Below are 18,689 nucleotides of genomic sequence, written 5' to 3' on the forward strand. Positions count from 1 at the left end.
TTGTTTTTGCCACAGTATGGCCTCATTAGTTTTACCGTGTGGCTTTAAAGGGTAATGAACTCCTGAATGTCACAAACTGTGCTCATAATTGACAGGAACGTTCATGTAAAAAGTTGTGAAAAAGTGTCTTTGCACATCTTCATTCATGTTGTGGTTTCTGATGAGAATCTGTAGACATTGAGGCACTCACATTATCACAACACTAAATTACAGTTGAGGGTGTTTACATCAGAAAGTAGCACTGATATTGTATTCAGATGAGTCACACATAAGACCATAAGTTAAGCTGCAGCTCGAGGGCATAATTGTTTTGTTTTCCTTCTTTTTTATTTTTCCTTCTATATAATTACTAACCTGTCAAAATGTACTGGGTCTGCATACATACATTTCAAGTTGAAACTTTGACAATTGATTAATTTTGTTTGCTGATAACATGCAGCGAGAGTAAAGTCACTTTATGTTACAAAATGCATCAAATATCCAAATAACTATAAAATGTATACCTTTAAACTTGATATTTACATAATAAAAAAGAAGCTCGTAAACACTGTGTTTACATGGGTTTTGACGTTAAATACTGTATAGTAAAACATTTATTGATTCTTTATGCTACACGATGCTACGAGTTTGTGTTTTTGTGTAGTCTTATTACAAACATCAATAATAGATCTAGCCTCAATCCATAGCTCAGTGGAGCACAGATAGTTTGTCTAAACTTATAAAATAATCAATATTTTCTGCCGGCGATGTATTTGTAGGGAACACGGAGATTCACAGTTCACGCCGCGTTTCACTCCCAGCTAAGCCAAGAACGACACGGACCATGAGGACAAATCCTCTCTCTGGAGCTCTGCTGTGGTCAAGCATCTCGCTGCCAAAGACAGCCTCTTGATAGGGCTCATAATTTTATCTGGAAAAATTCTGTCCTCAGTTTTCCTCTGGGTGGACTGAGAAGAACAATGCAGGCTACATCCCAATGAGAGACTCTGACTCCACCAGCTGCTGAGGCTAAAGATGCAGGGCAGACCCGAGCCAAGACGAGCCGAGTGTGGTTGTTGGGGAAGGCAGACAAAAGCATAAAGCAATCTCTCATGACGACCTCCAACAGAAAGATCCGAATGGTGAAACAAAAACAGACATCGTAGGACCGAAGCGGGAAAATGAGCATGACAAGAACGTTGGACAAGGCACGGGTGGAGACAATAATTGTGTGCAATCAGGTGAGATGTATGAAATGTGGAGACAAGATATGCAAACATGACACAAACAATAAAAACTAGAATCACTGGAAAGCTACAATAGCACAAGAAAGATAAATGACTTGTGTTGTGACAGGTTTCCCACAAATACGGTGAGGCGGTTTTCTCTCTTACCGCATGAATTTAAACATGGTAAGCAATGAGCTGTTGTAGTAAATTGTTTGGCCTGTACCATACAAAAGATCAGCAATCGTGACTATAACATTTGTTGTTGCTTGAATCCTCTGATCTTACGTGGTGCAACGAGAGGCGTCTTGATAGACTTAAAATGCCCCGAGATCATTTCACGAGTGTCAGAAGAGTATTGTGGACTCCTGCACACTGTGTGCTTTTAGTAATCTTGTGAATTTGGTACCTGCTGCATGACGCGGACTTCTCAAAGTACGACGTAAAGCTTTGCAGCATAATTTCAACCTCGACTGAACCGGAGGCAAGAACTACCACGTTTGTTATCCTGTGCAACATTACACTATTCTGCCAGTGTATTAAAAGAATAAGTCAATAAAGTTAACCAAGAATCAAGGTTTGTTATTTAAAAGGACCGTCGTTTTTTTTATGTTCAGGTGCAGAAATAGACATAGTCAGCAAGTCCGAGGTCATTAAATGTTCCACGGTGCGGTGGAGTGGGAAGGATTGAATTTCAGACATTGTACAGAGCTTATGCTACCTATGGACGCACAGCCACAATTTCCTTTCACCGTACATTGGATCACAATTTTTTAGGCCATGATACAATATCATCGTAATGGCTCATTTTTAGTCTGGGACAGGGGGAAATCACAGACTGTACACCGACCCGTACTACACTTCATAGAGAGACTGCTGCTAACTCCTTCTTATAACGGATACAAATGCGGCACTAAATATTCCACAATGCGACACTCGTTCAACACCCAAAATGAAGTTAGTATAATTCCCATGAAGGTAAAATGGCAGGTCATCCACAGTCTACTTTAATACCCATCTTTTTCCTTGTGTATAAATGCCACTAGCACACAACTCTGTTCCAAATTAGTTTATTTTATCTCTCTCCTGAAGCCCTGGTGGCATACCTGAAATATTTACAGAACAAAGTTTTTATCCTTCCATTTTGACTCAAGGCAGATTCAGTGGAGTTTGACATGATGCACTCAAGCTTACAGCCACACTAAAGTTTACGAACGTACAACGCATCGGGTAATAAACCCACAGGACTGCTAAAAATGCAAAGCTGTTGGAGCCTCTGTGGTTTCCAGTCAATACTGATATAATACATCGTGTTTACTATAAATCCACCAATGAGGGTTGTGAGTGGAATTTTCTGCATCGTCATTGAGGCTCCTCGTGTTTTAATGTTTCTGTGCGCCCGTCTAACCTCACTCCCACACCTGAAAGAATCATTTCCACATCAACAAAAACAAATAAAACGGTGTGTGATTATCCTCTCAGCCCTCGCCGTACTGTAGCTTTAATGAGTCCCTGAAACCTACAAGAGCAATAATTATTATTAGCCCCAGAGCACGTTTCATACAGAGACACAGCTTCAAAAAGGCTTCACAGATTTAAAATAGATGTTGGGTTGTGCGAGATGAAAAATGTATTTATATTGTTTAAGAATAATCAGATAGCTGGAATCAGTAAGTAACAAACTGCTTGAGTTTTTCTAAATAAAAAGTCATGGTGTTTAATGTTTTTACAATAGATCAAATGATAATAAGTGAGTCCTAACTAAAAGCAGGCATTTAAGATACGCTTTAAATGTTCTATTCAAACAAATAAAGAAACACAAAAGTCTCGGGGACCATGTTCAGGATGTTTCAAGGTTGAGCATCGCAGGAAGATCAAGGCGACGTCCGTCCCAAAGAGCAGTGGTACAGCGGGAGCTGAGCCTCAAGGGGAGGCTGTGAGAGCTTAATAATGAGAAGGTGGACAGGAAACTTGCAGCCGAAATTAGCTTTCCTTTGCTGGAGCCCAAGGGCCAACACGAGAAGCTGAGGCATCTGGGGAACTTCTGCTTCTCGAAGTTAAATTAGGCAAAGTAAAGTTGTGGAAATGAACAATGTTTTTTATGTGTTCGGAAGGCTACGGATATCAAAATCTGATTTAATGACAACAAAACAATCAGATTAAAGAGTAAATATTGTCACGAGTGATACTCACACACACGCGCGAGTATCTGTAGAGGTATCAGTATTACTCCCACCGGCCTCATTATATTACTATTATCATCTCTAAACGGATTTCACTTTAGGATCACTGCTTCGTGGCAAAGTGGTGCCTGTGAGTTTTGCATAAGTGTCCTTCAGTGTCTGTGTCTGGCTGTGCGTTAAGGCGCCGTGTGTAATTACACTGAATGAAAACAACGCAGCAGCAGCTGATTAGCTCGCAGCTCCCGGTCTGCCATCGTGGTCGGGCCCTTGAGTCGTGCCTACCATCCATAATGAGGAACAACATCAAGAACAACCTACCTTCACCTTGACCAATTCTTCTGCATAATTCATTGACCCTTATTTGCTGAGCAACTGTAATATTGTTTATGAGCAAACACGCTCTGAAAAGATGGAATAAAGCTGCACTGTTGTAAAACAGAGGCTCCGGAGGCAGAGGTGGGTCATCGCGAGAGGATTCAAATGACAGATTATTAGCTACAAAGGCTCTGCAGCACAGTTGCTGAGCGCGATGCAGATAAAACGCTGGCCGAGTGGATTCCGTTTCTTTGTTTTCTTTGAATTCATTATGCGGGAAACAAACCGCAGAACATGCTTTGTTGTTAATTGTGCTGAATGGGATCCACACTTAATTGTTGGCTGGGGTCATATTTTTTTACATTTAATGAGAGACAATATGGAGGAAAAATTAAGAAATGTTACCATCCTACTGCAACTGTATCTTTACTGTCTGACTCCTGAGTCCACTTTTACAACCACGAAGCAATGCAATGAGCACATTATGCTGTTCAGGCAGAAACAATGAGAAGCCACATTCAGGTTTGTTGCATGTTCTCCATGCGTGGCAAGGTGACAAGCTGTGTGGTTTTCTGCTGCTGTCACATACTTTGATATGTTGTGCATTTAGAGACAGTCGGAAGACTCAATTTTACACTTCAGATTACTTCAGATATACGTATAACAACGTGAGCAGTGCTTTTGAACCACACTTTTACTATTTCATCATTCATTTATTTGTAATAGTGGCAAACATTACAACGGGAGCTTATCTGATGTGTATAGTAATGTTAGATTTAGACTAAAATCATAAAGGAACTCTAACACAGTAATGCGCAGATTAGATTATGCAATTTTCATGAATAAGATTTATTGGACAAAGGACGTTGGCAGGAAGAGAGGAAGAAGACTTCAGAGATTGATGGATGGAGTGAAGGAGGAGGTGGAGACAGTTGGTGTAAAAGTAGAGGAGGCAGGAGATAAGGTGAGATGAATGAAGATGATCTCCTCCTGAAGGGAGCAGCTGGAAGAAGCAGGAGTGAAGAACATATCTGAAAGATCAGGAAGTGCTCCCAGTTAAATGTCGAGATACAGAGAAGGAACCAAGGAAATGATCTGTCTTCTGTGCCAATATCTTATACATGAATTAATGAATGGATGAATGTGTATTTATAGCACTTTCAGTTCACTTTTTGTTTTTGAAAAGTGTCTTCAGAATCCACAGTCCTCAGCTCGATTGAAGACCAGTCGACAGTTTGGGAGAAACAACTTCTAAATCCGAAATAAAAGTATTTTTGGACAGTTGTTTGTTGTGTGAACAGTAATATTTTTGAACCTCTGGTGGGATGAAAAAAAAAAAAAAGGTTTAGTCAATTTCTAGCGCAGTCTGCTGAGTAAACTGTAGTGATGAGTGAATAGATACAGAGTGAAAACAACAAAAAAGCTTGATCAGACTTAAATGAGGACCTGTGGCTCTATTGTTGGATAATCTGACCCTGCTTGAAGAGACTAAGAGCTCTTACTTTACTGCCGTCTCTTCGGGCACCTCCAGAGACATCGTCAGCGTTCCTGATGTGAGCTCGCAAAGCTCGGGACTCACACAGTGCAGACCCTCAGTCACCTGAAACACACACACACACACACACACAAAGTGTGTGTTTTCTCCCAAACATTTTTAAAGTTCAACTTCACGAGATTTAAATTCAGCACTAAAGAAGTCATCTCACTCTGTCGGCCTCCCACGGCACCACCAGCAGCCTCTGCCCCGGTTTGGGTTGCCATGGCGGCAGGGTGGGAGGTGCTGGCGTGGTGGAGGAGGAGACGGTGGTCGGTTGTGGCGGCTGGGTGGCTGCCAACGTGGTGGAGGCGACGGGGGTGGCCAGCTCAGGAGCGGGGGTGGCGGGCTCCCAATCAGCTGCCGGGAGGTCCAACAGGATCTGATCGCATCGCTCCCCCTCGTAGCCTTCGCTGCACTCGCAGGTGTACGCCGGCCCCACCTCCTCCCCGCCGTCGCTCCGGCTGCAGTTTCCATGGAGACAGGGGCTGCTGGCACAGGGGTCTGTGAAAAACTGCGATAATGGAGAAAACAAACAAATGATAAAGGGAATAATAAAATAGATATCGAGCTGTTTCTTTGCCGTCCACTGCATGCCGGGACTCGTCTTTTAATACACTGTTAATTTCGACAAAGAAACGTCAAAACGTCAGTGGACGAGTCATCTTTAGTGAAATGGGCTCATGGAGCGGGTCCTTAAAACAAAACAATGCACAAGTACAAATTCAGTGATCATCTCGCTCTCAAAATCGACTTCCAGCAATAAAGCTCTCTGAATCAGCTTTCACATTTCCAGCCTCTCCCCATTCATTATATTTTCACTATGCGATGTAATTAAATCCTGGAGTGGCTCTCGCTTTCCCTTTATTCACTGCCACAGTATGAAAACACACCTTTAGTCACATACTCAGATTTTGTCCCCAAGTCCGGTTGTCGGCCTGTCATGCTGCAACGATAGAAATGCTCCCTGACAGCTCTCTTCATGCTGCTTACTCCATCAATAATTGATCGTATTTGGAGAACTCTTTTCAGTGAAGGTGATAGAGGGCAGACCATGCTTTTGAAGTTCATTGTAGGACAGGGTTGGCTTTTTACCTACTTTCCGAGCCGTTTTAGACTTGAAACCATCTATAATTTCCCCTGCCTCTTATTTTCTATTGTTTTCTTTTACCTTGAGAATTCATTGAGACATCCTCAAGTATGTTCATCCCCAGCTGTCTGATTTAAATGTGTTCAGATTCAGTTTTAATAAAGCTGGGAAACAAAACAAACCACAAAAAAAAAACACACACAAACTGAGGCTGCAGAGAGCGTACAGACAGTCGGTAATGATTCTCACACTGAATCCCTCTGTGCATACAGATGTGAGCGTGTGACTGTACATATGTGAGAGAAACAGCGAGAAGCAGAACAACATAGCGTTGCTTGCAGGCTGCTCTCACCACGACAAAGTCACAGCTCATAAGAACTAATCTATCTCAAGATTTTATTAATTTTTTTCTCCATGAGAACTCCTTCTATTACCTCTTCCTCCTACTCCTCGGCGCAAAAGCTTGAGCAGTCCCAGCAGTCCACTTTCAGGTCCTCACAAGTCTCAAATCCACTGAAACAGCACCTGGGATCCAGTTTTAGAGAACTTTAGAGAACGGCTGTGCCAGATGGGCCAAGTTCAACGAAGCATTCGAGTCCAGATCGTGACCTTTTTCATGAGTCACTCTTGCCCCCCCCCCCCCCCCCCCCCACACACACACACACACACACACACACCCTTCCTAACAGTCGCTGTCAGAGCAGCACAAAATGTTCCTGAATAAAGTACAAGGATGACAAAACGGGATCAAGAACACCCGGCGATCCATCTTCCACACCGCTTTATCAGGTTTGGGGTCACGGGGGGGCCGGAGCGCTGCAGGTCGCCAGTCCATCACAAACAGAGACAGAAAATCCTCCACACACTCAAACGTAAAATCAATTAATGAGACACTATTTCACTTTTACACGTCTTTTGACCGTGGGAGGAACCTTGATTGGTTAGATTGCATTACCATGAAAACAATCTGTTTCTGCATTCCTTTCATCAAATACACTTAATTGACTTTAAGGATTAACTATCATCACGTAGGTTCATCCTACACAGAGTCTATTTCAAGTTCTCTTTATGAAACTTTCCGCCTTATGCAGTATGCTGATGATGGTGAACACCAACAAAATCCCCAAGCTCGGCAAACTTCACACTAACCAGGCAATTTTATTGAAAACACATGTGGCAGGAGACCGTTTACCAATTTATTTTGACATCCGATCCTTTGTTGTTGCATTATTCCACAGTGTACACGCGATTAGAATTTCAGCCTATTTTGCCTCATTTTGCTTGATGCACTCACATTACCAAGGAGCTCAAATGCCTCAGGCTTTGGCAAACCATGCGAATCAATTTCTTCTAAGCAGGTGATAATAACCCACATTAGCCTCTTTATCTAAATTCCTCACACACCACCGAACAGAACAAAGAGATCGTCCAAGCCATAGTAATTGCTTCACAAGGTGCTGCTATCCTGCGGATAGGAGAAATACTCAAGGAAGTAAAACACAACACAAAGTATTCCAGTGAGGTAATGAACATGTTTGTACTGGAGAAATGAACTTTCTGTATTAAAGTTTGCAAGTTTTTTTCTGTGCTTGCATGGGTTCGGGTATCTCGCTTCCTCTCACATAAACTGTCAAGTTGCAATAACTGAATCAAAATAAGACATTTTTATTTGATCAAACTTGTGTGCTGGCTCAGATCACGTTGGAGCATTTTTCTTGTGCTACATTTTCTATAGGTTTATACTACTTGTAGACATTTTCGGCACAGGGCATCTCCACAATACCATTAAATGTCACTAGCTGTCTGTACTATTTGTCTTAATCAAGTGGCTTCGTTTGTTGATGTGATAGTCAATAAAACTGGATTAAAAATTTGAATAAAACTATCCAGAGGTGTATGAGTAGAGGATTATATTTGTCTCTGTTCAATTTTGGTGATTTAACCTGGTCTGGATAAACTGGTTTAGAAGATGAGTGCATGAAGTCATGATGAGAACTGACATTTTGATCTGAGCAGTTTAATAAGCAAAAAGTAGTAACTTAAAAGCTTGTAGCATGTCATTCATTTAAATTACAAACCTATAAAATCATGTAGTGACCCTCATGGTCGATGGATGGATTGTGATCCCAGAAGAAATCAAACAAATCATTCTCTCGGTGTGCTCCAGTGGTGTTCAATATACTGACTCATGTTTAGGTTTTGTAAAGAAAATGAATAAATAAATTACCACGGGAATATTTTAAAAAGGTACTCTGAGTTCAATTAATATCAAATTGGGCTGCATGTGGCTCCTCAGCTGAAATTAGTTGGACACCCACTAGATTAAACCATGCAGACAGATCATTTATATGACAACTTCTTCTATGGTTTTCTCAAACAAACACAACCACCACAGTAGATCTGGCGGTGTACTTTAAACATATCTCGCATTAAGACTTTCCACTTCCTCCTAAAAAGTTGCTCGTGCATTTTTGGATGTGCCGATGTTTTCCCCACTGATCCAAAGATATAAATATATTAACTGTCCATAATGAAATATGAGCTTGTTGAGAGGTGATAGGTCTTTTTGATTAAATCTGCTTGTGATGCCCTTATCTTAAAACTCTTTTAAAATCAATGAGTTCTTTTCATCTTCACAGAGTGCTCATTAATCCCGATTTAAGTCACTCGTTTTAATTTGCTAATTCAAGATGTCCACCCCATCATCAGCTCCAGAGAAGGGAGAGAAATAGCAATGCTAATTAAGCATTAGCATGAGCAATTTGCTCTGATGGAGGAACCTCGCACACACACACACACACACACACACACACACACACACACACACACACACACACACACACACACACACACACACACACACACACACACACACACACACACACGCACACACACACACACACACATTTGCACTTCAACACTTTCCTAAGCACTCCTGCTCATTGTGTTTTAATTGGATTAGATATAAAGAGGTGAGAAGTGAGAGGGGGAAAAAAAAACAGAGAACATGTGCATGAAAACATAAAATCACTAAAACAAGATAAGGGAACTGCGAGTTTATCTATTTTAAACCTAAACTGAATATAATGGATAATTTAACTTGGCGGTGGAAGCCAAACATGTGGCTATGGTATTAAGTTGGAGAAGGCAACACATGCATAATTTAATAAGCAAGATGGGCACAAATGGCTCAGTAAAGCTGAAGAGAATGCACCTGCTGTACATATGTTTTGAGCTTTTTGCATAATTAAAATGAAAGTCCTGTGTTGAGAGTCTCAGGTTGAGTGAAGTGAGCAGTGATTTGTTTTTTTCCAGAGGATATTAAGTCTGTGCACCGCACAACTTGCACAACTTGTCCACTGAATAAACAGAAGGTTAGGGTTTATTAATGATTTTACTCACACGCTGACAACAACCACCCACCTACAGCACATGATTCATTCTGTCAATAAGCTAATAGTAACGGTTGGCAATTATAAAGACATACGAACACACAGTTCAACCGATGATATTAGAGGAAAAAACCTTTACTGAGGTGGTAAAAGTTACAACAAGGAAAAGAAGCTATGATGGTATTGTAAAACATAAGTAGTCTGTGCTGTTATTGCCGCAAGTATATGAGTATATATTAAACGTAATCCTCTCGTTTCACTGCAGAAACCAAATTAAAAAAAATAAATCTGAACAAGTACAGTATATCATTGCTAGGGCAATTGCTTAGTTGCTGTTTACTATTTCCATAACACCAACAGTATAGTGTAGCTATCACTGGTGGTACCAATGTTATATGTTCCTTTACACAAAGTATGCCGTGAGGTAGGTCATTTAAGAATGAAGGAATACTTCAATAATACATGATAAGAAATACAATCGAGCACCAAATTATTGGTTATAATTGAAGCTATGAAAAAGATTACAGACATAAAAATGCTCACAATATGGTGCATGTCTATCTGTAAAATGATTTTATTCTACACGTTGGTGAGATTAATGAGAAATAGTATCTTTATTGGGCCAGAAATACGAAGCAGGGGTGGGATGAACACTTCATTACAGTAAAGATAAAACAGTCAAAGTAGTACTTTTCCACACACATAATTGAAGTTAATATAACTTTGTCATATCAATGTTCCCATGTTCTCAGTTGAGTTGTACTAAATCTGGGTGTTGACAAAAAGAAACATTGCAGGAAAATGGCTACGGTTTAAAAAAGTGATATACTGATACTAAAACAGCAGCGCAGCAATTGATTTGCTTGTCTGCTTGTAGTGAAAGTCCTGTTTATACCCTGAGCGTGACTGAGCAGGACATAATCCTGCAAGTAAAGCTTTAAAACGATCAATAGCCGGAGTCACAAGGAGTATTGTCCAATAAGAAGAATACAGAGCTGGAATGCAGCGTGTGATGGAGCGGGGGACGCACATATTTCAATCATAGATCTCCACTCAATTTATATGAAACAAAATCCAGCATGTGCTGAAGCGTAGACCAATATTTGTGCACTTGTTTGTAGTTGATATAAGTTAGTACACAAAGTCCCCAAAGGAGGAGCTATCTATCCATCCATCCAAAAATATACGGTTTAATCCTGTGCGGGATTGTGGGGCGCAAGGGCTCATATCAGCTGATGAAGGCAGGATACACCCTGGACAGGTCACCAGTCCACCACAGAGCAAACACAACACACACACACACACACACACACACACACACACACACACACACACACACACACACACACACACACACACACACACACACACACACTCATGTTCACACTAATTCACCTCACATGCATGTTTCTGGACAGTGGGAGGAAAATGGGGCACACACATGGAAAACATGCAAACTGTTAGTAGACTTTATGTAACAATAAATAACAATATATTTGACAAAAGCATTAATAAGATGCAGTGACTGGGAATAGGAGGTGCTTTGCTAGTGTAAAGTGGCTATCCTCATAACTCCATGTATTTATTTATTTAATTTTTTTTATAGTCCAGTATTTCATTAGTTTGAAAGAAAACAATGAGATACACAAGTTACCAAACACCTTGCCTGGATGCTGGGAACAAATGCCACTTGCAAGTCCCATAATAATCTTTTGTTTACATGTTTCCTTTCACATGTTCATTAGTTCATTTATGTGGCCCATGTTGTTATAACTTGGCTCCAAAAAATAATAACAACAATAATAAAAATTTTAAAGGTGGTGTTTTGTTGGCTCATGGAAGAAAGGAAATCAGAGTGAGCAACATCTATTACTTAATATTTTTCTAGCCTTTTCATAACTTGAAGGTGGGTCCGACACAATAAATAGCTCATATGGTCACTCTGCAGCTTCTCGGGTATAATCGGAGGTGTTGCCATAGCAACGGTAGCTAAGTAACATAAGAGCAATTAGCACACAATACGGTCCACGGTGTTGTGAGCCTTTGTGTGCAGTTTTTCCCACCCCCACCCCGCCAGCCATCCTGCACTGTCTCCATATTTGACCCGAAGAGTCCCAGCACACTGCAGAGACATTCCGTCTTCTAATCCCCTTACAACCTCATCTGGACTGTTTGTCAGTGTTTTACCTCCCTCGGCCAGAGTGACAGCAAACCCCACTGTGGAGGCACGAACACATACAGATAGTATTTCTCTTAATTAAACTCTCATAAAAACACTTGCTTGCTAATGGCGTGATCGGGATCTCAGCGGGGCGAAATTGTTCTCGTACAGCAATCTGACCCTGGGCAGAAACTTAATGTGACGAGTCTACGAGAGGCCTTTATTTCATCATTTACTAATGAGCCACGTTATTAAAAATTTATGCATCTGATCTAGATCCATCCTCTTTTGAGGAGTGGGGTCCCGTGTCTGTCGAGCGCTCGCCATTTGCTGAATTCAAAGAGCGGCAGAGAACTGGAGCATCTCTTTGCACCACATAACCTCAGAGGAGCAGAGCAAACACAAGTAAATGTAACGCCGGGGAGAAAACACAACCCCGCAACATTAGAGGCCACGCAGCCATCACCGCGAGCGCACGCTATTTTCCCTCGAGCTGCAGCTGTGAAACACATCGCAACCACAACTATGAGACTCTAACAGCCAGCGAGGGAGCAAATACTCCGTAATTATATAATCAATCACACAGCAATTAGCTCCATGAACCAAATTAAACTTTCATATAGCCAGCAGTAATTTTTATCTTGAATGTGCAGCACATAATTAGCAACAGCGATTTAGCTAAAACAAAATATTTAATTCATGATAGTGACAAAATAATACTCGGAAATCATCCCTCAATAGACTCATTTTCTCCCGTACAGTTTTCTCCGCGGTCTCCTCTCTCGAGGTTTAAGCCTTGGGTTGCGATCTCATTATGGTGACTGTGCACGATATAATAAAGAGAGATGAAGAAAATACACTCGGAAAAGCATGAAAACAGCTGCTGGTGTGTAATTAACTGTTTTAATCAGGTGAGCAAACGAATAGCGCACAGCACTTGTGGGTTAGCATCCAGACAGCAAGGATAATGTTTTCTGCCGTGCACCATGTGCTTTATGAGCGGAGAGGCCGAGGGAGTACAGCCGAGGAGAAGAGGCAGACCAAATGAGGCATAAAGAAACAAATAAACCGCAGTGTAAGGAACCAACAAAGCAAAAAAAAAAAAAAGTGACTCAGACAGTAGGCGATGAAGACACAGGAGCTTTGGAGATACAAGCCCACGTATCGTTCTGGGTATCAAACATTATGAAATCTGGACGTATGTTCCTTCTGCGGTCATAAGGAATACATCCAAACGTAGGCGCAAAGCAAAGGAGCATCACAGTGAGCGTTATTTTACGTGCTGGGGTTAAAGGGCTTGTTTAGGGACTCACAGTGGGATTCAAACCTGCAACCTTCGATATGTGGTGTGAGGGAAAGTGTGTGTGTGACATGAGAGCACAGAGTGCAAAAGTATTGGGGTAAGAGGTATAATAATACACTTTGCTGTTTACATTCAACATGTCTGACAAGCAGACTTCAAACTTTTGTATTTGAATTTATTCATCGCAGTGCAAGACTCGGTGAAACATTTTCTGTTCACGGACCTCAGCGGCAAGAGGATCAACATTCCTGCAACAAAGTCTAATCTCTGCTTGTTCTCAATAAACCCACCAAAGCAGCTGAGTCACAGCCAGTCTCCATTGAAAAGTGATGAGTCACAGCGACTGTGAATGACTTGAGCTCTGGCAGGTGGCTGATGTTAATTTCAACAAGTTTGAGCTATGAAGGCTTTAAAGTCGGGAGGAAAATGTTGAACAACTGCATCGATGGCGCAAAAAAATGAAAGAAAATGAATTCTAAATAGAAAAAGGCTGCATGTCCGAGCTCTTACATAAGGTTGCTGTCATTGTCTTATGCTTCAAAGCCTAATTAATTTCTGCACAGTTCAGAGGACTTTTTTGTTTTCTTAATTTTATAGAATAACAACGTGGACATATTGTTTGCTGCTTTTAACAGGAAATACAACCGTAAGCATCCCTTTTAAATTTCTACCACTGTGTGTCACCGACTGGTTAGATATCTGCCTGTGTTGTATGGACAATCATGTGTTTGTTTGTATAAAAAGTAGGTGTCTGTGAAATGTAAATTAATGGGTAAATTTAGTAGTGCAAATCATGTACTTTATCCACAATTTCACCTTAATCTGTGAGAACACTCTTGTTTCATTGTTCACTTTCTGAGATATAGTGTCGCTACTATGTTTGTATTTAATTGTTTGCAAAGTGAAAGTGTTGTTTACTAAAAGAAAATGTTTTTTTTTTTCTATTTGAAGTTTAAATAATGTTCAAAATGTGTGGGAGTACTGTTTTGCTGAACATAAGAGTAAAGGCAACAACTCTAACAAGACGATGATATGAGACACCTGATTGAGAACATGGACGTATCACATGTTATTCTGGGATTTATAGAAATTTACTGTCACTATGTGTAAAACCCAAAGTTATCTTGGGTGGAAAGCAAGATGTATACGTCATAATAAAAAAAAACTGTTTGCCACACAAACTGAAGTTAAAAATAGTTTAGCTGAAGAGAATAGATCTCAACAGTGGGCATAAAATGAATATTAATAGGTTTTCCACAGACATCATCAGTATGGAGGTTGGATGGAAGTAAAACAGTACGAGACTACAAACATATTGACAGCATTAACTGGGATGTCGCGTCAATATGAGGCTGTGTCTGCAAAGTGTCACGTCATCCATGAGCAGGACACCACTGTGGATGAAAATTAATAAATAGGAATATTTCTCAAACTACGTAAATGACAGATTAGAACTGAAAAAAGAAAAAAAAGCAACCTTTCATCCTGTCATCAATATCAACTTAAATATACAATATTCCAAGCCAGGCTGATGCAATGTTGACGTTTCAGCTTTACACTGACTTCCTGTCAGTTCTGGAAGCAGACATTATTGGTGTTATGATTTATTACACCCATCAGTCAAAAAATAAAACCCCATCCAGTATGAAAACCGTTCATGATCCATCCTCATCACTGCTCCTGTCAGCAAAGGCACGTCTGCTTTCAACACTCACCTGGACATTTTCATCCACTTCTCTCACATAAAGAAGCAGTTCGCTCTTATTACAATTCCCCGTATTATCACTTGAGTAATAGTGAAGTCTTTTTGTTCCTTCTGGAAGAAAAACAAGATAATCAGCACAGATAATAATAATAGGCATAGATTCTCTTTTCTCCCCATATTGTGAAAGCAAAACAATAATTATTGTTTGATCTTGCTGATGAAAATCAGTATTGACATGTTGCCTTGGGACCGCAGCTCATTAAAATGTATTAACACTGTCATAATGTACACACACAACAAATAAACAGAATAGTGACCCAGTTCAGGGGCTGCGAGGTCTAAATGTAAGAATGTACCTTATTAAGCCTGCAATAAACTCAGTTCAAATGATGTTTGTTTTAGAAGAAGGTACGGCTGTGCCCTTTATTTTAATGCTTTATTTTCAAAAATGTAAAGGGTATCCCCCTGACCCATGGGTTTATTTCTGTTGATACGCTGCACTGAAGTTCTCTCCTGCAAAACACAGAGACATGAATCACAACATCAACTTTGCAGAGAGTGACAGCTGTCAGGAGATGTGACAGCAGAGGTGCAAACAAGCTTTGGGAGAGTTTTGGAAAAAAGTGGAGAACAGGAACTGCAACTGGAAACTTTTATTTTTCTTCTCAAGCAAACTTTCTCAAATGAGCTGTGAAAAAAAAAAAAAGTATTTGGTTCATTGATCTCCACAAGGAAGCTGAGAATAAAAATACACAAGGTCAAAAGCTGTTCAAGCCAAGGTTTCTTTTCGGGTTTCTTTGTCAGTGCAATCAATAATATATAACACAGGAAAATGGGAAAAGGTACGAAAAGAAACGGTGCTCAGAGGTGCTTCTCACACAGTTCAGCCGGGTTTCTGCAGAGTGCCAGCAGGACCGACGGCAGCAGCAGTTCTTGTGAAAATCTGTCTCTTCAGCTTCAACATCATGAACTGTCAATACTACAACACTGATCCCCTCAAGTAAACACCACGGCTCCCCAAGAACAGATATGTACCGCATGTTCATCTGCACAAGCTTCAAAGAGGCAGGAGGTGTTTTTTTGTTGTTGTTGTTGTTGTTGTTGTTGTTGTTTTTATATATATATATCATTGGCCTGTTTCAGTGTGTTTTATCAGGTTTTATCTTGGGAATGAAGTTAAACTGAAATGAGGAGTGTCAGCCGTCAGCCCTGTTATCTGTGAGGTGATTGATGAGTCAGAGAAAGCAGAACCAAAGCGGGACGAGGTGTTGAGCTCGCTCACACGGTGAGCAGCTGCCAGCTGACAGGTTCAAGCTGAACTTATCATCTTATTATATTCACAGTGAATCAGACCACGGCAGACATGAAATACAAGACACGGGCATATAAATGAATGGATGGTGATCAGTGTATTATAGCTTGTGAATCCAAAACATTTTGCAGTCGTGGCTAGAAGAGTTATAAAAGTCCAACTGATGCGATCTCCGGTGACAGCTTGTCCAGAGGCAGCCATCAATCACAACCACTTGAACAGTCGTCTTTCAACAACCACAAAAGAAGTTATTTTTGTGAGTGTGTGTTTAGCCAGTGTGACATCTCCTTTCGGAGATCACTCCATTCAAGTCTGCTTGGTCAGACGTCCATTGTTGAGTCCATTCATTAATTTGCTAGACCCTCGCCGGACTCGCAGCAGCACCATTCAGGGCAGAGATATTCTCCCTGTTGCTCTGTGTTGTAACAGTCAGAGCAGATTGCCATCGGGCTCTTTTCTCCACTCTTTGAGGTGGTCTGCTCATCCCCCCCCGAACAACCAGCCTATTGTCGGATGAACAGAACAGCAGAAAGCTCCCATCTCTGAACCTACAGAGGTTTCTTCCTGCTAAAAGGAGTTTTTTTCTTTTCTTTTTCACTTATGCTATGCTTTCTCATGTGGAACAGTTGGACTTTCTCGGTAAAAGCACTTTGAGATGACCATGTCGGTATTGGTGCATCAATGTGAAATTGATGTGAATTGAATGTTGTGTAGATTGTTATTGTGGATAGAATAGTTGTGGCACTTGAGAGCTGATGTATCTGCAGCAGATGCTAAGAAGTAGGATCTGCTATTCAGCTGAACCTCTTTATGCATTGCCTGAATGGAATGACTCCTTATTTATTTATTAGGAATCTTCACATCACTACAAGAACAGCCTTTGTTGGTTGTTCTTGTAGCTCTGAATTTTAACTTTTCCACAAACAAAGTACTCAAGAGTCCAGTCATGGTTCCCATATATTATGCCTCATGATGTCTTATTGTGTGAATGGTAGTCATTTCATTATTGAGAGGCCAATATTTAGACATATTTAGACTATAAGGGTTCTGTATGTTTACAAAATCTTTACCAGTGATTGTGGGAAGCATGCAGGCACCATGGCGGCCATGACCAGACAGATCAAATTAAATAAATTCAATCTAAACTCAGTCTCTGTCCAAAGCTGTTTTTAGTTTGATGCTGAAATTCTTCTCTTTCCAATGGAAATATCATGTTTTGACAACTTTCACAAATGTTCAAGAAAAACTATGGAAGACTTGATGAGCGCTATGTTAAAGCTTTGACGTTAATCAAATCTATATTTATTATTTGTTTAACGCCTATGGAAGTATAGATTATATATATATAAAGCTTTTAATTTGTCATTGTTTTTTTCATCATATTATCACTCATTCAAAAACACTTATATTATATTATATTATATTATATTATATTATATTATATTATATTATATTATATTATATTATATTATATTATATTATATTATATTATATCATTAGATATTAGATCAACACAACATTGAATCTTTTCTCATTACTCATATACTTATCTCATACCTTAAAAAAGATGTGCATTATATTTTTTTTCTGGCAACCCATCAGCAACTAACACCCAACTTAAAACAATATTTCCCCTGTGGCAAATTTGTTTTGTAAGATACTTTATACTTAGTATTACAGGTGGTAATTAGTTGTGTCCACCCTCCAAAAAAACTATTATTGTACCTGTTAGTGTGGAACAGGACAATTATTTGATGTGGACCAAAATGTAAATGCATAAATTGTAGTAAAAAAAAAAACCCAACATCAAGTCTAAAGAAATAAGAAACCCTTAAAGCTTGTGAAGCCCTTGATGTGCTCTCCTAAAACCAAAATATTACTATTCAAAGCAGAGAGAGTCACATAAAGATGATATATAATACTTACTCTTAAGCGCCATCTGTTGACAGGCTCAAAAATATGAACACATGCATCCAAGAGAAGAATCTAAACCTCATTAAATGTTTTGGGTTTGTTTTTTTTGTTTTGTTTTTTTGTGTAAAACATTCTTGCTATATCTGCCTGTATGAGGCTGAGCCATGTGAGGCCTTAGAATGAGCACATTTAATAATGTGTTGCCATCTTGAATGGCCAACAAACACCACAGAAATGAAGCAATTTTATGATTTCTAATGAATGTAAACCATGTTTTCATTCAACAAAAGGACAAATCTTTTTTTCCCCCCTCAAACTATTAAGCTGTCAGGGTTTCATTGTGTTCTCCAAAAACCCAAACTCAAATTATTTTTGGACACAAAAGCCATTTGCAACAATCGCCCTCTTCATTATTATCTCAGCTGTGGCACCATCCAGTAAAACAGCTTGTGCTGGAGCCAGAAAGTATGTTTTTGTCAGTGGTTCTTTAATGTTATCTATTTCTGCACATCAAAGTGCTTGTCATTTCTCTCTCTCTCTCTCTCTGTCTCCCTCTCTCTCTCTCTCTCTCTCTC

General features: G+C 40.1%; 1 protein-coding gene across 1 annotated transcript in view; it reads right to left on the minus strand.

Moving 5' to 3' along the window:
• Window positions 1–18,689, minus strand: part of dner (delta/notch-like EGF repeat containing) — a gene marked incomplete at its 5' end in the record, with an annotated part of 54,710 nt that overhangs the window by 19,584 nt on the left and 16,437 nt on the right. The window contains 2 exons of the mRNA XM_080510355.1: window positions 5,206–5,303; window positions 5,410–5,751. Of these exons, the coding sequence (XP_080366481.1) occupies window positions 5,206–5,303; window positions 5,410–5,751 (440 nt within the window). The remainder of the gene's footprint in view (window positions 1–5,205; window positions 5,304–5,409; window positions 5,752–18,689) is intronic.

Source organism: Blennius ocellaris, assembly GCF_963422515.1.
Source record: "Blennius ocellaris genome assembly, chromosome: 2".
Classification (NCBI taxonomy): domain Eukaryota; kingdom Metazoa; phylum Chordata; class Actinopteri; order Blenniiformes; family Blenniidae; genus Blennius; species Blennius ocellaris.